This window comes from Podarcis filfolensis (genome assembly GCF_964270895.1).
Source record: "Podarcis filfolensis genome assembly, chromosome: 11".
NCBI lineage: Eukaryota > Metazoa > Chordata > Lepidosauria > Squamata > Lacertidae > Podarcis > Podarcis filfolensis.
Window position 1 is genome coordinate 44,550,445 of NC_139613.1, and position 22,029 is coordinate 44,572,473.

Consider the following 22,029-nt stretch of genomic DNA (forward strand, 5'->3'; position numbering starts at 1 on the left):
GGTGTTTCACAGGCTCCCAGTGCAACAATAAACCATGGTGTAAACTGACTCAGCCCAGGGTAAAACAGCTGTTTGAAAACTGGTCTATGGTCACCCAGAATCATTTTTTGGTACATTTCAACCTCCCTCGGGAAACCCTTAGTATAAATACAGTTTGATCTTACTACTTTCCTTAGGGATTAGCATTGCATGTATATATTCTTTGTACTCCTGGATCACAAGTGGTTCCGAACATAAACTACAAAACAAGAACACAACATACATAATAAGACAAAAACAAAACAATAGGCCTCCCTGAGTTATGACTAATTATAATGAGAATAAAGCATATTTTGGTGGTCTCTGGAAACATTTGTTCTTCATAACTTGTTTCGTAGTGAGGCTTGTTTCTTGTGTTTTAACACTACTTAATAGGATGGCAATAAAATACATTTCTTGATATCATAGAGCTAGAAGGGATCCCAAGGTTCATCTTGTCCAACCCCCTGTGATGCAGAAATCTTAACTAAATCATACATGACAGATGGCCATCCACTCTCTGCTTAAAAACCACCAAGGAAAGAGAGTCCATCACCTCCCGAAGGAGTCTGTTCCACTATTGAACAACTCTGTTACTTGGGCCTAAACTTCTAAGTATGTTTTGTTTCTAGGCTATTTCTGCCATGTATCTCCTTGCTGCAACATTTAATTATTTGAGATTTTGTCTGCATATTTATTGGAATGAAATGGTTAAACTCTTAAGTTTTGTTGCAGAGGTAGACCAGAAAAAGCTGATGAGTCTTACTACAGTCATTCAGAGTATTTGCAACACTTGTTCTAAGATAGTGCTGGAAATTCTGAAAACCTACTGTGTTGATTCCAGTTGTTATACCATAATAGAAACATGGGAAGTATTATTTTGGAATGTGTGTTCTAGACTTGCTGTGGTGTGTGGGTGTGGGTGTGGGTGTGTAACTATCTCTCTCTCTCTCTCTCTCTATATTCAACTTTGTAGCATTTCTTTTTTGCCAGTACTTTGTACATCATCAGGAAAAAGTGTAAGTTTTCCAAGTTATGAACTTAAGTAAAACACAACTGATCTTTTAAAATTACCATATTTTTCCATGCATAGGATAATGTTTTTAAAATTGCTTTTAAAATTTAGTAAAAAATTGGGGGTTGTTTCATATAAAGATGGTGAATGCACAGGGTTGTTGTTGTTTTTTTATAAACACCACTTACATTCTGTGAAGAAGCTGCTAGAACATCGTAGCCACCGTCCCTCCTAGGAGCCCAGCTTTGGCAATCTCTGAAGAAAGCTCTACAAATTTGCCCGATCTTGGGTGTGCACCCCCCGCCACCCTGTTTGATGTTTAAATACTGATTTCTTAATTTTTGGTTCAAAAAAATAGGGATTGTCTTATACATGGAGGTCCCTTATACATGGAAAAATATGATATATGCAAATTGTAGACTAGCTATTAATTCAAAGTACCGTGGTTGTAGCATGTGTCTTGGAAAATACTATATTATCTTTTTAATCTCCTGTCCCTGCAATAGTTGTGCAGTTAGGTAAACAATAATAAAAAGATGGTCTTCTGCATAATATTCTAAGGGGCATGAAAGTAACTCCACTCCCTTTGCTCGTGCAAAGTATTGGATTGGCAAAATAGCAAGTAGTTCTTAAGACATGTTAAAAGGAGTTAGAGCAATCAGTCTATGAGAGAAAACAAAAAATACACTCTTAAAATTGTTAAATGCTTCAAATTTCCAAATCTAGCCATTCATGAGTCAAACCAGTGGATCAACTAGCCTAGATTTATTTCCTCTGATAGGCAGCAGTTCTCTAAAGTCCCCTGCAGAATTATTCCACCACTCCCTGCCCTTCTACCTGAGATGGTTAACTGGAGATGTCAGGAATTGAAACTGGGACCTTGTGCTTGCTGAGTTCTATGAGCCACCGTCCATGTTTTTATTATGGCACCATCTAGTAAAATTCTAGTTCTTCAAGGTCTGACAGGTTCTTCATTGTTTTAAAAATGAACAAATGAACATAAGCACTGTTTATCAAATAGTCCAAGAACGTAGTAATGTAAACAGTAACTGCTTGTTGGTGTGAATTCAAGGAAGTGATTACATCACAAGTAGCTTGGGACATTTTTATCTTAGAGGTGACCTGGAAGGCCTTTTCCTTGTTTAAATGAAAATTCAACTATTTATTCACAAGTTTTCTGTTGTGAAAAGTTTCTAGAAGTAGGAAAAAATGCCACTGGCATGGAGGATAAGCTGATGTTTTATTAAGATTGTATCTTTTTCATAAGAAAACAGTGGCGTAGCATGGGTTGTCAGCACCCGGGGCAAGGCAAGTAATTTGCACCCCCTAACCCGTGGATTTGCGCCCCCTAACCCGTGGATTTGCCCTAACCCCAGATGTTGCGCCCGGTGCGGCCGGCCCCCCCTGCACCCCCCACGCTACGCCACTGTAAGAAAAGCTCTTTCTCCCAACCCCCCTTTCTATGTTATGTCAAGGGATGCAATGAGGAAAACTCTGGGTGTTTTGTTTTAAGCAGGAGTGTTGACTATCAGTGCAACTGGGAGTGCATAGACATTGTTGCTATAATATTATAGCAATGATATGCATTGATTTGTGTTGCTAAAGAATGTTCTGAATGTCTTCCAGCTTCTGCTTTTCAGATGAAAACTAAACATTTCTATTTTGCACCATCTAATTTAAGATTCATCCCTTAAATGTAGGTGTACATCCCATTAATTTCATTAGGAAGTAGAAATGTGCCTATTATCAGACAAGACCAAACATTTAGGTGAGAGCGTCCTTCTCTATTTCCATTTTTAGACTATTAAAAACTAAGACAGGTATTTGTATTATACCCAGCAAAAAAGAAGTCCCACGCACTCTTTTTTGTTTAAGGTAACCTGAAGAAAAAATCTGATAAGCTCAATAGATTGCTTATTGTTTTGGGAAGTTTTACTTGGTCCTAGTGGAGGTATTGGGACGCGGGTGGCGCTGTGGGTTAAACCACAGAGCCTAGGACTTGCCGATCAGAAGGTCAGCGGTTCAAATCCCCGCAACGGGGGTGAGCTCCCGTTGCTCGGTCCCTGCTCCTGCCAACCTAGCAGTTCGAAAGCACGTCAAAGTGCAAGTAGATAAATAGGTACCGCTCCAGCGGGAAGGTAAACGGTGTTTCCGTGCGCTGCTCTGGTTCACCAGAAGCGGCTTAGCCATGCTGGTCATATGACCCGGAAGCTGTACGCCGGCTTCCTCGGCCAATAAAGTGAGATGAGCGCCGCAACCCTAGAGTCGGCCACGACTGGACCTGATGGTCAGGGGTCCCTTTACCTTTACCTTTAGTGGAGGTATTACTTCACTACTGCTTTGTGGATTTTTTTCTTTTACTTGACTAACACAACTGTATAAATATATTAATTGATTTCTGTTAAGTTTATTGCACTGAACAGGCTATTAATTCCTTCAGCCAGTGTATTAAAAACTGTGGCTCAGCATTGGCAACATATTTAAATTCCTGGGCATCAGAATCAATACTTTAGGAGCCAGCATAACAATTTGAGGTACTGGATACATGCAAAAAAGAACAAAATGACAGCATTTTAAAGTGCTAGCATCACATTTTCAGTGCTGGCCAGCAGCACATGCATCTCGAGTTCGCTCCCATTTGAGGGGTTGATGGGGTACAGCTTCAGAATGGGACTGAAGAGTAAACAGGTTGCTAAGCCTGAGCTGGAGATACTTTGGTTTTCATCAGTCTCTGCTATTTTCCTAATAACTTACTTGAGGAGTAGAATTGGTGGTCTGTTGTCCCATTTGGGGACTGCCTACAGAGGCTGCCAATCTGACTGATTGCATGTTAAGATCTACAGTATATGAGTTCCAGAAACACTGCAATTTCTGTAGCTTTTTTATTTGTTGCTTCTCTCTGAATTTAGCAGCTGTGTCTAGTCTCATTACCTGGCAATACATATTTGGAGACTTGTAATGAGGATTTTCATACAGGGCTGGTCCTCCAAAGCTGCCCTGGAAGATCTTGATAAGGTTTAAAACAATGTAAAGCCCAGTTTCTACAAGGGCTACATCTTCTATGATATGTTATGATTATGCTCTTTTAACAAAGCATAATGTGGCTCCTGGTCAAAAGTCTTATCAAAAGAGAGAAGGGGTTGGGAGCCGCTCAAACAATAATTGTTGTAACACTATCTGAGCAAACTACATATGCTTCTCCAGTGATGCTGTGAAGAGGAAACGAAAAGCTTTCACTTCCAGATTCATTTAGCCACAATTTATAATACAGCTGAATTCCTAAGAAGTGTTCTGTGTTCATTATATTGTGCAAGTACCCAAAATATAATGTTACAGTTGCATTAATGCGTGACAAGGCCATAAGAGTTCTTCCTGTTAGTTTGCAGTAGCAGTGTGTCTTTAGTAGCGACCAGTTAGGTGCTTCTGGAAGCTTTCAAGCAGATTATGATATAACAATCTACTTTTGTTCATAGCATCCTGTAATCAAAAGAGAGCCAGTATGGTATAGTGGTTAGAGTATTGGACTAAAATCTGGGAGACCAGGATTTAAGTCTCCACCTGGCCATAAAGCACACTGGGTGACCTTGGACCAATTCCTACCTGTCAGCCTAATCTATGTCACAAGGTTGTTGGGGTTAAATGAAGCGGGGAAGAACTATGTATACCATCTTGAACTCATTGGAGGAAAGGGCAGGATAATAAACTAACTATCTAACTAACTAACATTGTCCCTAAATGTAGAAGTTCAGTTTATTGGCCTACTTGAGTCTCTAGCAATATCCTAAAGGCAGATTAGTGTTGTAGGAATATGTGCAATGAGATTAACCTCTCCAGGGAGATTGCAGGAGCTAGGACAGAAACAGGGCACACTTCATTCCCCACACTCTTCAGAAAATTTTCTCACCTCCATATACGCCAAGTTCTCACAAAGCATTAAACCATTGTTCCAAATAAACTATAGTTTAAACACAAGTGCTTCCCCCCCCCTTTTCTCCTTACTGTGCTGCATGGGGCCAGAAACATGTCTGAGTATGGTTTGTTTTTTTTATAATAAATTTTTATTGGTTTTACAACATATATTAACAGACAAGAACTGACAATTCACAACATAGCACGTTAACAAACAAACATATAAACACGTATAATTTCATCACCTTTTTTTCTTAAACCTTATTTCAACGACTTCCCCATACCTCCCTTTTCTGCATCCCTGTTTTAAACTTTTTCAGCAACCCCTAATTTCGGATACTTATGATTCAATTACTTTAATCCTTTTTCTCTAACCCAATCGTTTATCATTGCAATTCTGTTTTACATTACCCATGACATTTTAGCACTCATTAATTTTACAACAGTTCTTAAGGTAAACTTTAAATTTCTTCCAATCTTCTTCCACCGTCTCTTTCCCTTGGTCACGGATTCTGCCAGTCATCTCGGCCAGTCCCATATAGTCAATCACCTTCGTCTGCCACTCTTCCAGCGTGGGTAGTTCTTGTGTCTTCCAATACTTTGCTAAAAGAACTCTTGCTGCTGTTGTAGCATACATAAAAAACGTCCTATCTTTCCTTGACACCAATTGGCCTACCATGCCCAAGAGGTAGGCCTCTGGTTTCTTGTGAAAGGTACACTTAAGTACCTTCTTAATTTCATTATAGATCATTTCCCAAAAGGCCTTGATCTTTGGGCACGTCCACCAAAGGCCTTGATCTTTGGGCACGTCCACCAAAGGTGATCATGTCTGAGTATGGTTTGTTGTGGTGTTTGAGCCCAGGCTTATGGTTTGTCTCTCTAAGCAGGCCATAAGCAGAAGCTATACTTTGTTATTGGCTTTGACTTTGTATAAATGCTTGCGTTTGTTCACAAGAGATGTATTTTGCTGAATTTGTGTAAAAGTAAATATTGAAATAACTTAACCGGCATCCAGTCAGGATCTGTATGCTACTTACAAAGTGGCTTTTCTCATAGCAGCAATACAAAGCTTTAATTTTTTGTTAAGGATGGTTCAGTGGATTAAATATGTGGCTACAAATATAAACCAGATGATTAGGTAAATGGGTTTTAAAGATTACCGGTAATTACTGAAATACACCTTTCTTTGAATTGTCTTACCAAAAAAAAAAAGGCAGAGCAGTTATACAATTTACTTTTTTCTAGGCATACGCATCAGGATGTGATATTGTGATATTGGGGACTGATTTTGAAAGATTACAAATAATTCCTGGAGCAAAACATGGAAATATACAAGTGGGATGTGTAGATTGCTCTATGCAACAAGGGAAGGTAAGTAGAAGTGGTACTCTTGTTAAACTTACCTATCTTATTTGTTCTTGTAATATGCATTTTGCAATGCCATCCTGTCTGAAGGTGATATTAAACTCTTCAAATACTTTTAGTACTAACCCTTCACAAGGACCTGCATGTAAGAAGATTGAATTATGCTTGCAGCTATCCTGCTATTTTAATTCCTCTGCTGGAGACTCCTGTTTATATTCTAGAGTCAGATACTGTGTTTTGAAGAACAGTTTGGTCATCATTATGCTACAAGGTTCTTTGTAAATGTGGGCCCAAGTCCACACCAAGGCAGGCACTTCCTACAGCGGTGGGTACATAGCCAGCTAAGACATCTTGTGGCTGAGATAGTACAGGTTTTTCCGTGAGACTATCCTCTTTCGTTTTCTTGGCTATCACATGTTGTTTGCTTAGGCAAGAAACAAACCATGATTTTGATGACACTATACAAGACTTTGCTGTTTGTTGTTCCTGCCATAGCCAGGATGGGAGGAAAGTGAAACGAACTTAGAGCAGCATGCAGCACTCTGCTAATATGCATTAAACCATAGTTAATATTTAACTGTGTTTGAATATGACATGTGAACCATGCCAGCATCAAAACCTAGCACCTTGGAGAGAAGTCTCTTCATGCTATTTCAGATGTCTGCAGGAGTGGCTGGAAGGTTAAGATATGGTCATATAGTAGGAGACACACATAGTAATTTACTGTTGTGAATGAAACTTAAAACCAATTTTAAAAATCAACTGAGAGTTACCTTAAAACAGATTTCTTGATGATCTCTCTTGGCCTTTCTTGAAGTTTAAGACACTATCTTAGGACTCTGGATTCTCTGTTTTATCCAACATTGCTTTCTCCTTTGCTGATAAGGTGTGTTTGATTTTGCTCATACATCCACTCTCTGAACTTCTTGCCTTTTTTCTTTTTATTTCTGAAACTGCATAAGCATAGATCATGAAAGGAGAATGAACATCCTTCTGTTAGGAAAGGTGTGAATTTAAGCACACTACCGAATTCATAAACTTTTCCCCAACGTAAGACTCCTCTTCACAGTTGAGATCCACGTGAGAATGAAATACTGGAGATTATCACTTTCTTTATTAAGCGCGCAATACCTTTCTACCTTCTTATTGTCTTTACTACTCTAGATTTTGTGCAGTTCTGACAAGATTCTAGTTGGCATTTTTAGGTCATGCTCATGTGTAGATTGCTTTGCCTTGCAATTTGTTTTTGTAATAGATTTTTAATCTTGAACCTGCATCTCACTGCATTTTTCCAGAATTTCTGCAAAAGTAACATTATAAAGTTTTCTTTTTTAAAAAAATAAGACCTGTCCATGAAAATAATAGTGCATTATACACAATATATATATTATTTTATATTGTGCATGAAAGTGGAATATGGTTCTGACAGATGATAGGTGAAGTTAAAATATTTAAACTTCTTTTCATTATTTCCCCCTACATTTTTTGGATCTGCTTCTCCAGTTCTGTGCAATATGTAAAATTGTGATTATATATGTATCTGTTATTCCCTCACATACAAATATACTTAGGTGGTTTCTCTTTGCTTTTTTTTACCCTTGCTTGTCTTTAATCCTTTTATTTCAGACTGTCTGAGCTTTTTGTACCTTAGATTTTTAAATATTTCTTACATGTTAACATCTTGTATGTATTGTTTTTCAAAGTACTGTACTTTTGACACCCAGGATTGCTGAATTCTGATCTGTATCACACATTTCTTATCATGTTTCAGAGTATCTTTTACATGCATATCACTTTCTCACCCCATTTAAAATACATGAACCATATAAATTGAACAAATGTAATTGTGCATTTTAGCTCCCAGCCTCAGGGTAATTAGATATATTGTGAGTCTTAACAGAGCTATATGTAGCCATTTCTAACCAAATGAATATTGTGTATCTTCAAAATAACTTAGAGAGTTGCCATTTCTGTGATGGCGACTCTTTGCGTGGAGATACAAAGAAGTTTATGGCTATGGAAGGAAAGTAACACAACCTGCAAGTAAATACAGTACAAACTAATTTTAAAATGCTATTTGCTTTAGATTGCAGCTTCTTATGGGAATGTGATTTGTATATTTGAGCCAGTTCAACACCTAAAACAGAAGAGTAGTCATCATACTGTAAGTAATTTATTTTTTCTATCTTTGCTAAGCATTTGCATTGTGAGTTGTATTTATTTGAAGCCATGGAGGGAAAATGTTCTTGGTGGGTTTTTGCCCGGAGGGAACAGAATTTTTGGTGGGAGGAGGGGAGTGGAAGAATGCAATACTTGGTTTTTTATGCACTCTTTAAATATCAAAAGTAACTTTATTGCTTTAGAAACATAAAATGCATTATGTGTAACTTCGTTTACCATAGAATTATTGTTTCTGGCATATTGAAAGTACAGTATATGCAGACAATAATTACAAATTAATTTTTTAAAAAAGTTTTTGTTGCAAATGGAGCTACAAGCTGCTGAACTGTAAGAAACTAGCGTCTATGGGGTTTTGCCACTTTATGATGAGCAGGCAAAAAACATAAAAAACAGAAACCATCAAAATGGTAGTAAAACAACTTACTATTGAAATCAACTTCTGCATTTTCACATGCCAGTTTATTTCTTGATTTGGTGCAAATATTTCTAGACATAGACCAGTTTCTTTCGCGTGCTGTAGATTTGATGCAAGTACCGGTATTTCCAAACATAGAGCAGTTTCTTTCAGATGCACCGACTTGCTTACTGGCCTCTGGGAAAGTCATGGGAGGGCAATGACCTTCCCAGACCCCCTGGGGAGCAGTCCTCTGCCTCACTGGGGTGGGGTGGGACGGTTCCTGGGATTCCTGATTTTGAATGTTTTCCCCATTGCATGCGGACTCTTGGAACAAAACTCTTGTGTAAGTGTTGGGCTCATTGTAATGAAGTTTCAGTTTCAGCTTATAGAATTGAACTTTTAGAACTTGTCATTGCTATCTCAGTTATTTGGAAATATCCAGTAGTTGCTGAAGGAAGTTTGGCAGATCAGTCTTCTGAATTCATTATGCTTTATTTGACAACTATACCAACTGAATATAAGTGTTTAGAAACAATTTGTATTGCATTTGTGTTTGGTTTGTAGGGATTGCATTATCAGTGGCAGAAGTCAGATCAAATTTTACTGGAAGATGCAGTGCATAACTTAACATGGGATCCAACAGGTAAATGCAAAATCAGCTCAATGTTTGCCTTTCTTTTCTCCCTGTCTTTCAATGAATTATCTTGTGGCAATAATAATAATAATGTAATTCATATTTAGGCATGTTTCTGTGGAAGGAAGTGTAGTGTTGGGCAGAGCAATCCTGTAGGGTGACAGTGGGGGAGTATATGTAATAGAAGAACCACCCAATCTCATGCTTCATTGCTATTATTATTATTAATTAAATTTGTATACCGTCATAGATTTCAGAGCAGTTCACAACATAAAATTCATGCTGGTTAGGAAGAATAGGGAGTGGCTAGAGGGAAAATAAGTGTGTTAGCTGAAGGATTGGCATAAGTCTCCACACTCACCCATCCCAGGGGTATGCCTGGGGAGTGGGAGTGCTTTGAATTCAGGAGAACCCGAGCCTCCCCTGAAGTGGACCTCCCTGTTTATTCTCAAGTACCCTTCTTTTCCAAGTGTCCTCTCTTCCTCTCAAACCACACCCCCCAACCTTGTTTTCTGTTTTCCTGTACCTGACTGACTTGAATATATGTTGAAGCTTATGACACTTTGCAGAATTGATTATTTTTTTCTGCTTGGGGGTGGAGGAATAAGAGACATTTGTATGAATGAATTGGAAAAAAACACACACGTCTAAATAGCATAACGGGGGCCGGACTAGATGACTCTATGATTCTATGGAAATTTGATATAAACAGCATTGCTCTTCAGTCATTTTTTACAACACAGTCCCCACTTCCTAAATCTTAGGAATCGCATGCTACTTTATCAGTATTTTTAATTTGAAAGAAATTGACCAGGACAATGCATATTGCTCACCTTACTTGTGTTGCAGGATTCCTAGCAAACTCAAAGCCTCATCCTCACCCCAATGCATGATGCTGTGCAGTTAAGGTTTCAGTGTATCTAACTTGGAATTAGCCAAAATGATGCCCAGATGTTGTTGGACTCGGCTTTGACTTTTAGCTATGCTGGCTGGGACTGGTTGGAGCTGGAGACCAGTAACATCTGGCTACTCTGATCTGGAGGTTCTTCCTACTATCCCTTACTCTCCGGGGGGACACCAAAAAGCTGTTCTTTGACTAGTTAGCAAGAGTTGATATTGAGATTCTCTGCAGCCGTCATTGTTCTTCCATGCTTCCAAGTCCTTCTGATCTATCATTCCTCATGTATGTGTCTGCTGAGTTCCCACCATCCCTTAATGCTTACCCTCCTAAAGAGAATCCTTTACACAGGCCTACCCCATCTGTTCATAAGGCACTTGGCAGTTAAAAATGGAATTTTACTAGCTGAGTCAGTGTAGTCAGAGAAGCTGTTGAAGTACATTGCTGGTAAGTGAAGCTAGATCGATCTCTTCCCTTCCTCTAGGCAACAACTAATAAAGATGAAATTCTGATAGCTGGATTGGCATGCATATTTTGGCCAGTTGACTTCTTGCCAATTTGCCATCTTACAGGACAGTTGCCAATTCTAGTCTTTATGCATGCAAATGAAGTGGTTTCGTTATGAGTAGTTCAGATTGATCACCTAAAACTTTATAGATTCAGGTGTATATTTCAGAGGATATAGTTGGTTTATAGTTATATTGTTTGTTACAGTTATTTCAGAGTCTGTAGTTTGACTTTATCTACTATTTTTTATTCTAATTTATGTGTACACATTCTCAAAATCTAGGCTCCCGTCTATTGACGGCTTGCAGTTGTTTGCAACTTTGGTCCAATGTCAATTATGAAAACCCATCAGAAGATGAAAATCCTGAAAAAACAGAAGCTCGGAATTGGAGAATCATTTGGCAGTGCAAGTAAGAAATATATTAAGACTAATTTACACTTGTTTTTGAACCTCCTTGGACCGGTGCATTACTCCAAAGCAGTATATTTAAATGATACGTATACTGCAATTCATTTTTATATATGCTTTTTATTAGCTTATTATTACAACACAAACACACACAACAAACAGACTTTTTAAAAAATACAGATACAAAACAAATAATAAACGTATATCCATGTTTCAATTCTTATTCTTTTCTAATTGACTTCCTTTGTCCTCAACTCGGGTCTAATTTCATATTTGGTAAACTGTGAAAGATGCAAGAAACAGTATACTGCAATTCGGTGCATTCAGTGTGAGCCAATCATTGTATGTTGTTTCCCAGATTAAAAAGTGTTATATATGAGATACTTTCCGAAATATGTAGTAGATGTTTCATCTCTACAACATAGAACATATGGAAGTGCATATGAGTATTTAGCGCCCTTTTACTCTAAGAAGGGTGATCCAGCATAAATAAAGCAAACAATGCAAATGCTAAGAAGTGAAAGAGGGTTTCAACAGATTTTACTAAGCTTTATAATTGTAAAACCTGTGTTAATGTTGTAACTTTGTTTTTGGTAGGCAAACAGCCAAGTAAACCACATAAGTTGTATCATCAGTTTTGCAATTAATCATCTGCAACGAAAACAAAAATAATTGAATTTCAAATAAGCGATTTTGCTAACTCTAATATTTAACTCAAGTTCAGTTTTATTAAGCTTTTGAGGTATCAAATCATGATGAACATCTTTTACCCCTTTTCTTTTCTGCTGTTCACAGAACTGCTTCTGAAGTTCAGCTAATGAAGTTTTCACCAGATGGGGAATTTTTTGCTACTGCAGGAAAGGTAAACCAGTTTCATAGGATCTGAAATATATTTCTTATTTTAACTTCACACCTAGGCTTTCTGTATATAGCATTAAAGTAAGAAAGAGTAATTACAATAAAAATACAATAAAACATTTTTGAAAAAAAGCAATAAAATGAAAAGAACCAATAAAACCAGGGATACAATGTTGATATTCTTACACACACATTTTAAGTCATTTTCCATCTCATGTGACTATAGTAAGAGGAGGGGAGGGCAGTTCATAGGTACTACCTATCTTGGCTTCCACTCAGACCATGGCAACAGAGGTTCTTATTTGAGAGTAAGGAAGAGATCTTTATATAGGGAGATTAAAGGTACAGGCTCAGCAACAAGCACAGTATCATAACAGCCTCAGAGCTTGGACTAGGCAACAGGAATGACAGGGCTAGCTGGACTAGAAGCAGTAGTCCTGAGTCAAAGTTCAGGGCAAGAAGCTCATTTGTCCCAATGGGTTAACATGACCACCACCAAGCTTTTAAAGGCAGGGCAAAGCAAGCTTAGCTGTGATACTCCTATGCCTTGTAGAATGTTAAGCATGCAGACACAGTCATAAGTGGTTAAGAAGCCAAAGATTGGAAAGTTGTAGTCCACATAGCTAATCGGCTATGTAAGTCTGTGGTTTTGCGAAAGCCCCTATCTTCCCAAACTTTACTCATCCATGGAGCAACTGTGATGCTGCAACAGTGTCATAAATTGCTTGAAAGAAGAGGAAATTACAGATTTCACAAACCATAATTTAGTTTCCTCCAAGAATATTAAGAATAAGTCATACAATATAATTTCCAATTTTATGTTGTGGGCCACCCTGTGATCTTCAGATGAAGAGTGCTATGTAAATTTATAAGTAAAATAAATTGCTCGTTATAATAGTAAAGGTAAAGGTACCCCTGCCCGTACAGGCCAGTTGTGTCCGACTCTAGGGTTGTGCGCCCCTCTCACTTAAGGGGCCAGCGCTGTCCGCAGACACTTCCGGGTCACGTGGCCAGCGTGACGAAGCTGCTCTGGCGAGCCGGCACCAGCGCAGCACACGGAAACGCCGTTTACCTTCCCGCTATAAAGCGGTACCTGTTTATCTACTTGCACTTAAGGGTGCTTTCGAACTGCTAGGTGGGCAGGAGCTGGGACCGAACGACAGGAGCTCACCCCGCCGCGGGGATTCGAACCGCCGACCATACGATCGGCAGGTCCTAGGCGCTGACGTTTTACCCATAGCGCCACCTGCGTCCCGCTCGTTATAATAAGTCACCCTTATAAACAAAATTTTGGACAAAAGATCAGCTAACTTAAAATCCAGTGTGGTGTTTTTTCTCTTAACATATTGGATTTCACAGTTCTTGTGCTCTTCGGATGAATAATCATCAGCACAGAAGCATAATATTGCAATAACATGGTGATCTGTTTGAAGCAACTAACACTTCCCCTAAGGCCTAAGATGCAATCATGTGATGCTTGTTTTTCAGACAGAATGACTTTCTGTGGAATTGACATATTTGGCTATAGTGCCAAAATTAAGGGAAATGTGTAGCTGCTATTTATTATTGGATGCTCATTTAAGAAAATACTTAAACACTGACAGTAGTTGCTCTAATACCCAAACTTTTTTTCAAAGAGGGCCAGCTTTGATGAAGTAAACATGCGTGAGAGCTGACTAAAGTTGTTGAGCTTTTTTTAGGATTGAAGTTTTTAGGATTGACTCTATCCACCAGGGAAGGCTTCAGAAAGGGGACAAAGTAGTAATAGGTGTTTTAAATGTACAACACCCAAACCCAATTAGGGACTTTTTCTTTGAAAGAGGCTGGATTCAACTCTTACATAGAGCTTTTCTTAGGACTGAAGTTGTTCAGCTTTTTTTGGGATTTTACCCCAGTACATATACAGCAACAGGGGCCGGATTAGGCCCCCAAAACAGACTTTGGACATGCCTGCTCTAATAGATATATTACCTTAGCTATTTTGTATGCCATCATCCCTGAAAATAGAAGTAAGCCTGTTTCTGTTCATTTTCTTTTAAAAACATATTTATCTGAATTATTTGCAATACAAATATACAATAGTAAGTTGGTGAAAGGATAGTATAATAGAACAGAAATATGGATTAATCATATATAGTTAGTTGCCAGTTAGAACCAGTGTTCATAAATCTTAACTCATGTTGCTTATTCTAGTCTAAAATATCATGTGTGAATTTATGTAATGCACTGTATTATTCTTTTAATTTCCGCCCCGCAAAGAATGTATGCATAGAATCCAGCATTGATCAGACTTCTGCTCATGCAGACTTCATCTTCCTCTCCAGTCCCCTGTGCACCCCAAAATCAGAGTCTCCCAACCCCTTTGGAGCAAATTTTGAGGACATAAAGAGAGCTGCAGTGGGGAGGAGGAGAAAGTGAAAGTCTCATTGTGCGAGCTGAAGTTTGTACGGTCTGTGCATGGAACATATTAAATAATAATAATAATAATTAATAATAATAATAATAATTTATTTATACCCCGCCCATCTGGCTGGGTTTCCCCAGCCACTCTGGGTGGCTTCCAATAAAACACTAAAATACAATAACCTATTAAACCTAAAAACTTCCCTAAACAGGGCTGCCTTCAGATGTCTTCTGAAAGTTTGGTAGTTATTTTTCTCTTTGACATCTGGTGGGAGGGCGTTCCACGGGGCGGGTGCCACTACCGAGAAGGCCTTCTGCCTGGTTCCCTGTAACTTGGCTTCTCGCAGCGAAGGCCCTTGGCACTGGACCTCAGTGTCCAGGCAGAACGATGGAGGTGGAGACGCTCCTTCAGGTGTACTGGACCGAGGCCTATGAATTTATTGTTCCTTGAACTCTTACTATTCTAATAAAAGATAAGCAGACATAAATGTCATAAAAGGTTTATTGACTATTGTCTCTATGCCAAAAATACAACGTTCAGATGGGTCTTTTATCCATTCTGTATTCTTAATGGAGGTTAAACCTTCAGCAATAATATACTGCCCTTTCTTTTCTTTTCTTTTCTTTTCTTCTCTTCTCTTATCTGAGCTCAGTGTAAAGGCATCCAGATATTTTTAATCTCTTTCTTAAATTATGTTTCCACTGGAGTAGAATTATTGAAGCTTTTTGCTTTTTTCAATAGCCTAATGATGTTTATGCATTTATTGAGTTAATTCAGTCTCCGTACGTTAACAGACGGTAATCTTAAATTATCCATTATTCAGTTATACATTTTTCTCTTATTATTTTGTCCATGTTTCATTTCTCCCTTCCCTTCCCTTACTTTCTCAAGAATTTCAAACTGTTTCTGCTTGAGAGAGATGAAAGGATTAATAACAGCAGCCTAGCATTAAGTGGTTAGGTTTTATTTGCTTGTGGGAGAGAACCATTGATTATGTCTAACAAGTGTTGACCTTCTTTGGTATTCTGCAGTGCAATCCATTCTTTTCCAAACAAAAACTTAAGAATAAAAGTAGTCCCTCATCTGTCTCTCTCTTAAACAAATGGTCAAAAATTACTGGTTTCTTCTTAATATTTTCAGATGCATACCTGCTAAAACATAAGCCTCTGTATTGTCTGTTTTAAGTGAATACCCTGTCCAAACATTTATCTGAATTGCATCTTTTACTCTGTAATTAGCAAATCTTATGAAAACTTCCATTGATATTTTTCTTTTTTTCAGATCTTAAATTTATTTTAATAGCACCTTCTATGCCAATGCACATTCTTATTAAAATTCCAAATAAGCCTTTAAGAGCCCTTCAAAACAGCATGATAAATCTTGTCCTTTAGCAGCTTCTCTCTAGTGCTTCATTGATATCTTTATGCTCATGCTTTTCTATTGTTATCTCATGTAGTCATAACTTCTTGGCATCCTTGGACTATAGACTACATTTTTTTTACAGACTGTTAATTCTATAATTTTTACAAGTACTTATCCCTTTCTTGAATAATTATTTATCTAATCTTTCTTCACTCACCTTCCATTTTCTCTTTATTATTTTCAGTAACCGTTTTTCCATTATACTGGATTTTTCAGTGATTCTTTCTTCCTGGGCTCTGATTATGGTTCAGATATCTTAACGGCATGGCATACTAAAATACCAAATTTTCCCCTTATTTAAACACATACTATTTACACACATAGAAATGAGTTATGAATTTCAGTTAAAATAAGGCAGCTATGAATCTGTCAGTAGCTGAGAAGTTCATGCAAGGTGAGGCAGATCAGCATTTAGTGCAAAGCATTTTATATTTTTGTTTCTGTACTCACAACCAGAGGGTGGATGAGTGTCATGGGAATCAAACATGTATAGAAACCAGGATTGGACAACGGCAGAGAACTCGGGAGAGAAATGGAGTCTCCTTTGGCTCTTCTTGAAGAAAGAGTATGGACTTTTTTTGCTGCTGCTTACATTTTTCAAAAAGAAGTGGCCCTGGTGAGGGATGGAGTTCATCAAAAATAATTGGCAGAAATTATGAACCACAGATTAAGAAGAATTTTTAAAAGTTGTTTTTATGGGGAAAAGGTGACTTCATCCTCCATTTAACATGATTAAATAATTCTGTTGAAAATAATTCTATTCAATTGTATTGAAAAGCTTATTTAAGAGTGAGCAAAAGCGGAAAAATTAGCTCTGTGTAGCAATTATGGAAAATAGTGTTCTAATATATATCACTTTTTCTTTGCTAGGATGATTGTCTTGTAAAGGTGTGGTATAACACTGATAGTTGGAAATCAGCAGTCACACCTCCAGTTACAGCACCAGAAGCAATCCCACAGGAAGTAGGCTTCTCATTTATTTACTTGGTTCATCCTCGGTCTGTTAATGGGTTCTCCTGGCGAAAGACAAGTAACTACATGCCACGGTGAGCATTTTTTCACTGTTCCATCTTTGAATTGGTAGAAATTGTGAATGCTTTCAAATTTTGCCTTGTGCTCTCAGAATTGTGCCAGTGTTTATTTAATCAGCCATGATTGGGTCAACATTCAGATGAATCTAAGTAAGTCTTCCCAAAACAGATAAGATAATGGAGCTATATAATCAGTAGTAGACCGTGAGGTCGGGCTGTGCTGCATACCTGACCTCCTTCCAGCTGAGTTGCTGCTGCTGATCAGAACAGAAAATGGGAGTGTTAAGGTCAGTACAGTGCAAACTGGTGGAGCCAATACAATGCTCTTGGCAGTGTGTTTGCACAGCACTGACCTTACCACCATCTCATTGCTCCCCTTCTGTATCCCAGTATTCAGCAGCAACGGGAGCATAGAAATGTCAGGTGAGTGGCGCACCCTCCACCATGCTATCCACTGCTACTGCACGTAATAGGCTTCCATAAAATGCCTCAAGCAGCATGTAAAATATCTGCCACAGTGCAAAGCCTCGTGAACCATCCCGCGCTCATAACGCACTGAAGGTCTGCTGTATGACACTTTGGCAACATTGACATCAGTTCTGTACATGTGTTCTGACATTAAATGAAAAATACCTTAATCTACCTGGCTGGTGGGCATAAAAGTTCCTATAATACAGTTAGTAAGTGATTTCAGCAGCGCGCTGTCTGGCCACATTTTCGTTCTCCATCACTGCCTCAGCACTGAGTAATTGCTTAGTTTTATAGATTTGTGAGTGGAACATAGTCATCGAATGAGAGTCACTTAATAACGATCACACTAATTGTAGGAAATACTTAGACAGTGGTACCTCGGTTTTCGAACGTCTTGGAAGTCGAATGTTTCGGTTTTCGAACGCTGAAAACCCGGAAGTAAATGCTTTGGTTTTCAAATAAGCCTCGGAAGTCGAATGTGCTACGTGGCTTCTGCTTAGTGCAAGATCTGAAGACCTAGCTGTCGGCTATTGAGTCTTGGTTTTTGAATGTTTCGGAACTCAAACGGTCTTCCGGAATGGATTGTGTTTGAAAACCGAGGTACAGTACCACTGTGCATATAACGTTAGGAGTTTGTGTCCTCACCAGTGTTGCACCATCCAAATATCCTTGGCTATAGGGAAACAAAGCAGGAACCTAATATATCCAAGCCCACTGTGGCTCGAGTTGTCCTAATTTGCATCATACTGCTGCAGTAGAAGGGTGGTAAGGAAATAGGAACATGTCTTACATTTTTTAAAAAAAGTTATTTCCAAGTATTCATGTGTAGTATCGACTTCAAAGCAGAAAAATATGACTTGCTATAGGTAGCAGCACAGTATAAAATTCAGAAACCCCTGCAGAATTTTTAAAAAAACTTTTTTTCCTGTCCTAGTGGTGCCGTATGTAATGTGCTGTTGACATGCTGCAAAGATAATATATGCCGTCTCTGGGCAGAGACTTTGTTGCCAAATGACAGTCTGTTATATGGAGGTGGATACAACCATTTGCCTGAACCTGTGAAGTCAACTAACAACTTTAAGAGGAATGCTTCTAGTAAAGAGAGCATGAAAAATGCTTTAGAGGTAAGAAGATAATTGCCTGACTTTGAGTAAGCCTCCCAGATCATTATAGTTTTGTATTTAAAGTAACAACCATACTAACCTGCTGACTGTTGAGAAATAGCAATCTGAGCTATATTGCTGCTGCTAGATTACTTTTCTGCTTTTGTACAACATGTCATTTTCTCAACAGTTAAATCTAAAGCCCTTTCGACGAGGAAGAAGGAGGTCAATAGCACTTGCACATACTGGATACTTGCCGCATCAGCAAGACGCTCACGAAGTTCATCGAAACACTCCGCTGCAATCAAATGCACTTTGCCACTTCCACATTGCTGCCAGCATCAACCCAGCTACAGGTGATTATGAATGCCAATTTTTGCTTTATAAGTGGGTACAGTTCATTTTTAAATTCTCCTGCAAAAGTAATATAGATATACTGTCTGACTGTAAATAATGATGATATACAGCTTCAGTTCGAGGCTTTGACTGCTGCTGAAGATGATTAACAGAAAATAATTTATGTTAACTGGAACAGGGCCCTGAGATCTTTGCATGAAGGGTGGTATATAAATTTTATAACAATAACAAAAACCTCAAATGAAACTGTGCCATATAATCTGTTTAGTTTCTTTGAAAGTGAATCACACATGCCACGGTTGGGTTATTTTGGCACCTTGCAGCCAAAGACAAAAAAACTAGACTAGTCTTTGTCCATTGGACATGCCCTCCTTCCTTGTGTCAGATAACATTTAGTTTCTGCTGCTGAAATAAAAGAAAATCAGAAATCCCAATGAGCATGCCCAAAATCTTCAGGTGTACTTTAAAAAGCTCTTTGAATTTCGGACATGAATCCTTGAGATGTTAATAACCTACTTTCAAGCAGTCATGTTTGTATTCTCTTTTTTTGTGGGCAGAGGGGAGTGGGGTCTATGTATATCTCTGGGTGTGCTTTATTAAAGAAATGTAGGATTAACTGTCCTGTGATTTTTGTATGTGTGTGTTAATGTCCAGATTTTTGCATGTGTGTGTTAATGTCCATCTTCTAATGCAGTTAAGTTTTACTTACTAAAAAGGAAATAATTTAAAAGTTATGGTACATCTTGAAGAGAAAGTAAGTTTAGTCTTTTGCTTGTAGACATTCCTTTGCTCCCTTCCATCATGTCTCTGAGTCTTAATGAAAATGAAGAAAAGAGTGGGCCTTTTGTTGTACACTGGCTGAATAATAAAGAATTGCATTTTACCCTATCAATGGAAGTCTTTCTACAGCAACTAAAAAAGAGTTTTGAGCATATTTCTTCAGAGGTCAGCACTGAAGAGTCTAATCAGACAGAGATAAAATCTGATGAAGGTAAAGTGCCTACTGTTGGTTTGTTTGACTCTTTTTGGAAACAATGTAATGCCTATAATACACTAATTTATTATTTAGTTTGTATGTCTTAACAGGCACCTTTAAAATGTGCTCCAGAGGATTGGAATCTTCTCCAGAAGATTTTGAGAGCACACAGAGGGTTGCAGGGGGAGGAGAGGAAGGAGGAGTCCTATTGTATGTGTGAAAGCCCACTTGCAAAATTTTGGATTCTTTCCCTAAGTGCACGAGAGAGTTCATTGTCTCTGTAACTCATAATATTGAAGCCATGACCTCTAGATTTTGAATATTTCATTTAAAGCATTTTAAATCAGACATTAATTACCCACAGAACAAAGAATATCCCTCACGTGAACATTGGTTTGTTAGATAAACCAAATATGAAATATTTTTGAAAATAGTCATAGTAAATTTTTGGCAGCCATAGAAAATTATTGATGGAGATATTGAACATGGATATTTGGCAAATGGGCTCATTCACATGTCACTTGGAAAAAAAGTTAAAGATGGTTTAAAGGTGATTGTCTAGCATTCAGGTGCACAAGGAAAAAATAACAGCAGATTTCTTCTCCCTTCTCCCACTGCTGCCACGCTACCATTACATCTGAACCTGGACTTGTGGGTTGTCTTTGCCAGACAAAGTCTTGAGGTGTAAGTCAAGAACAAGTCTTGGTTACAGCTTGTGGGTTGATTGGAGAGAGTCAGCTCTGAGTCTTGGTTTGAGCGTAACTTTGATTTAGCTCCCAGTATCACGGCAGGAGCAAAGGGTTGCATGAAGAGGCAGCTATTTCCTCCCTGTTCACTTACACACTGCCCTTCACCTTTAAACCACAGTCAAACTTAGCTGTGGTCTAAAGTAATGTGTGCTAGGTCAATGTACGGGTATAGGAGATGTCTGTTTCAACCTGCTAGAACTTTTTGAGTTCTAGAAAATGCTGTAAAACGTCACATTGCCTGTAACTATAAGGATGGTTTCAGTGTGCAGATCTCTTGACAGCGACACTTTTTTCTCTCACCAGAAACCGATGGCAATAGAGAAGATCAAAAAGGAAATCAAGAACTTGCTGGTGAAAAACCAGCTCCAAATTCAAGCTATATCCCCTTGTCATCTTCTATTGTTGATCATGAGATTGAAGTACAGCTGTCTGAATGGAATAAAAATGCAGACATGTTGTTTAGTATTCATCCTATGGATGGGTCACTGTTAGTATGGCATGTAGATTGGCTAGATGAGTACCAGCCAGGCATGTTTCGCCAAGTACAGGTACTGTGGCTCTTCTGAATAAAATTTTTAAATAGTTTTGAGGTGTTCCACTTGATTCCAATGCTTCTCCGTACCATTTCTGTTTTTAGGTGTCGTTTGTTTCAAGGATTCCTGTGGCCTTCCCTACTGGTGATGCAAATTCGCTCTGCAAAAGTGTAGTGATGTATGCTTGTACAAAGAATGTGGATCTTGCTCTTCAACAAGGCAAACAGAAACCATCTAGCCTTGGGCGTTCCTGCTCGATGTTAATCTCTTCGGGCCATAGTAAATCAACCAACAGCTTAAAATTAAGCATCTTCACCCCAAATGTTATGATGATTTCCAAACATGCAGATGGGTCTCTAAACCAATGGCTGGTCAGCTTTGCAGAGGAATCTGCCTTTTCAGTTGTACTCAGTATTTCCCACAAATCAAGGTATTGTGGTCATCGCTTCCATCTTAATGACTTGGCTTGTCATTCAGTACTTCCATTGCTGCTTACAACCTCTCATCATAATGCAATAAGGACACCGGCTGTTGACAGCATAAAAGAGTCGTGTGACGTCTCACCATCGAGACTTCATGATGAAGGCACAGCAAGCACATCACAGGATCTCACTGCTGTTTACAGTGAACTTATCCTTTGGAGAGTTGATCCAGTTGGGCCGTTATCTTTTTCTGGTGGAGTTTCTGAGCTTGCAAGAATTAATTCTCTTCATGTCTCTGCCTTTTCAAATGTGGCATGGCTGCCTACCCTTATACCCAGTTACTGCCTAGGTAAGTCCCTCCTATGAATAA

General features: G+C 38.5%; 1 protein-coding gene across 5 annotated transcripts in view; it reads left to right on the forward strand.

Moving 5' to 3' along the window:
* The window catches only part of DMXL1 (Dmx like 1), a 70,005-nt gene that overhangs the window by 1,650 nt on the left and 46,326 nt on the right, over positions 1-22,029 (forward strand). For all 5 annotated transcript variants that reach the window (XM_083576438.1, XM_083576439.1, XM_083576440.1 and 2 more), the window contains exons 2-12: positions 6,188-6,313; positions 8,394-8,471; positions 9,450-9,528; positions 11,208-11,334; positions 12,129-12,195; positions 16,888-17,063; positions 18,454-18,643; positions 18,813-18,978; positions 19,758-19,970; positions 21,008-21,252; positions 21,342-22,008. In XM_083576438.1, the coding sequence (XP_083432564.1) occupies positions 6,188-6,313; positions 8,394-8,471; positions 9,450-9,528; positions 11,208-11,334; positions 12,129-12,195; positions 16,888-17,063; positions 18,454-18,643; positions 18,813-18,978; positions 19,758-19,970; positions 21,008-21,252; positions 21,342-22,008 (2,134 nt within the window). The remainder of the gene's footprint in view (positions 1-6,187; positions 6,314-8,393; positions 8,472-9,449; positions 9,529-11,207; positions 11,335-12,128; positions 12,196-16,887; positions 17,064-18,453; positions 18,644-18,812; positions 18,979-19,757; positions 19,971-21,007; positions 21,253-21,341; positions 22,009-22,029) is intronic.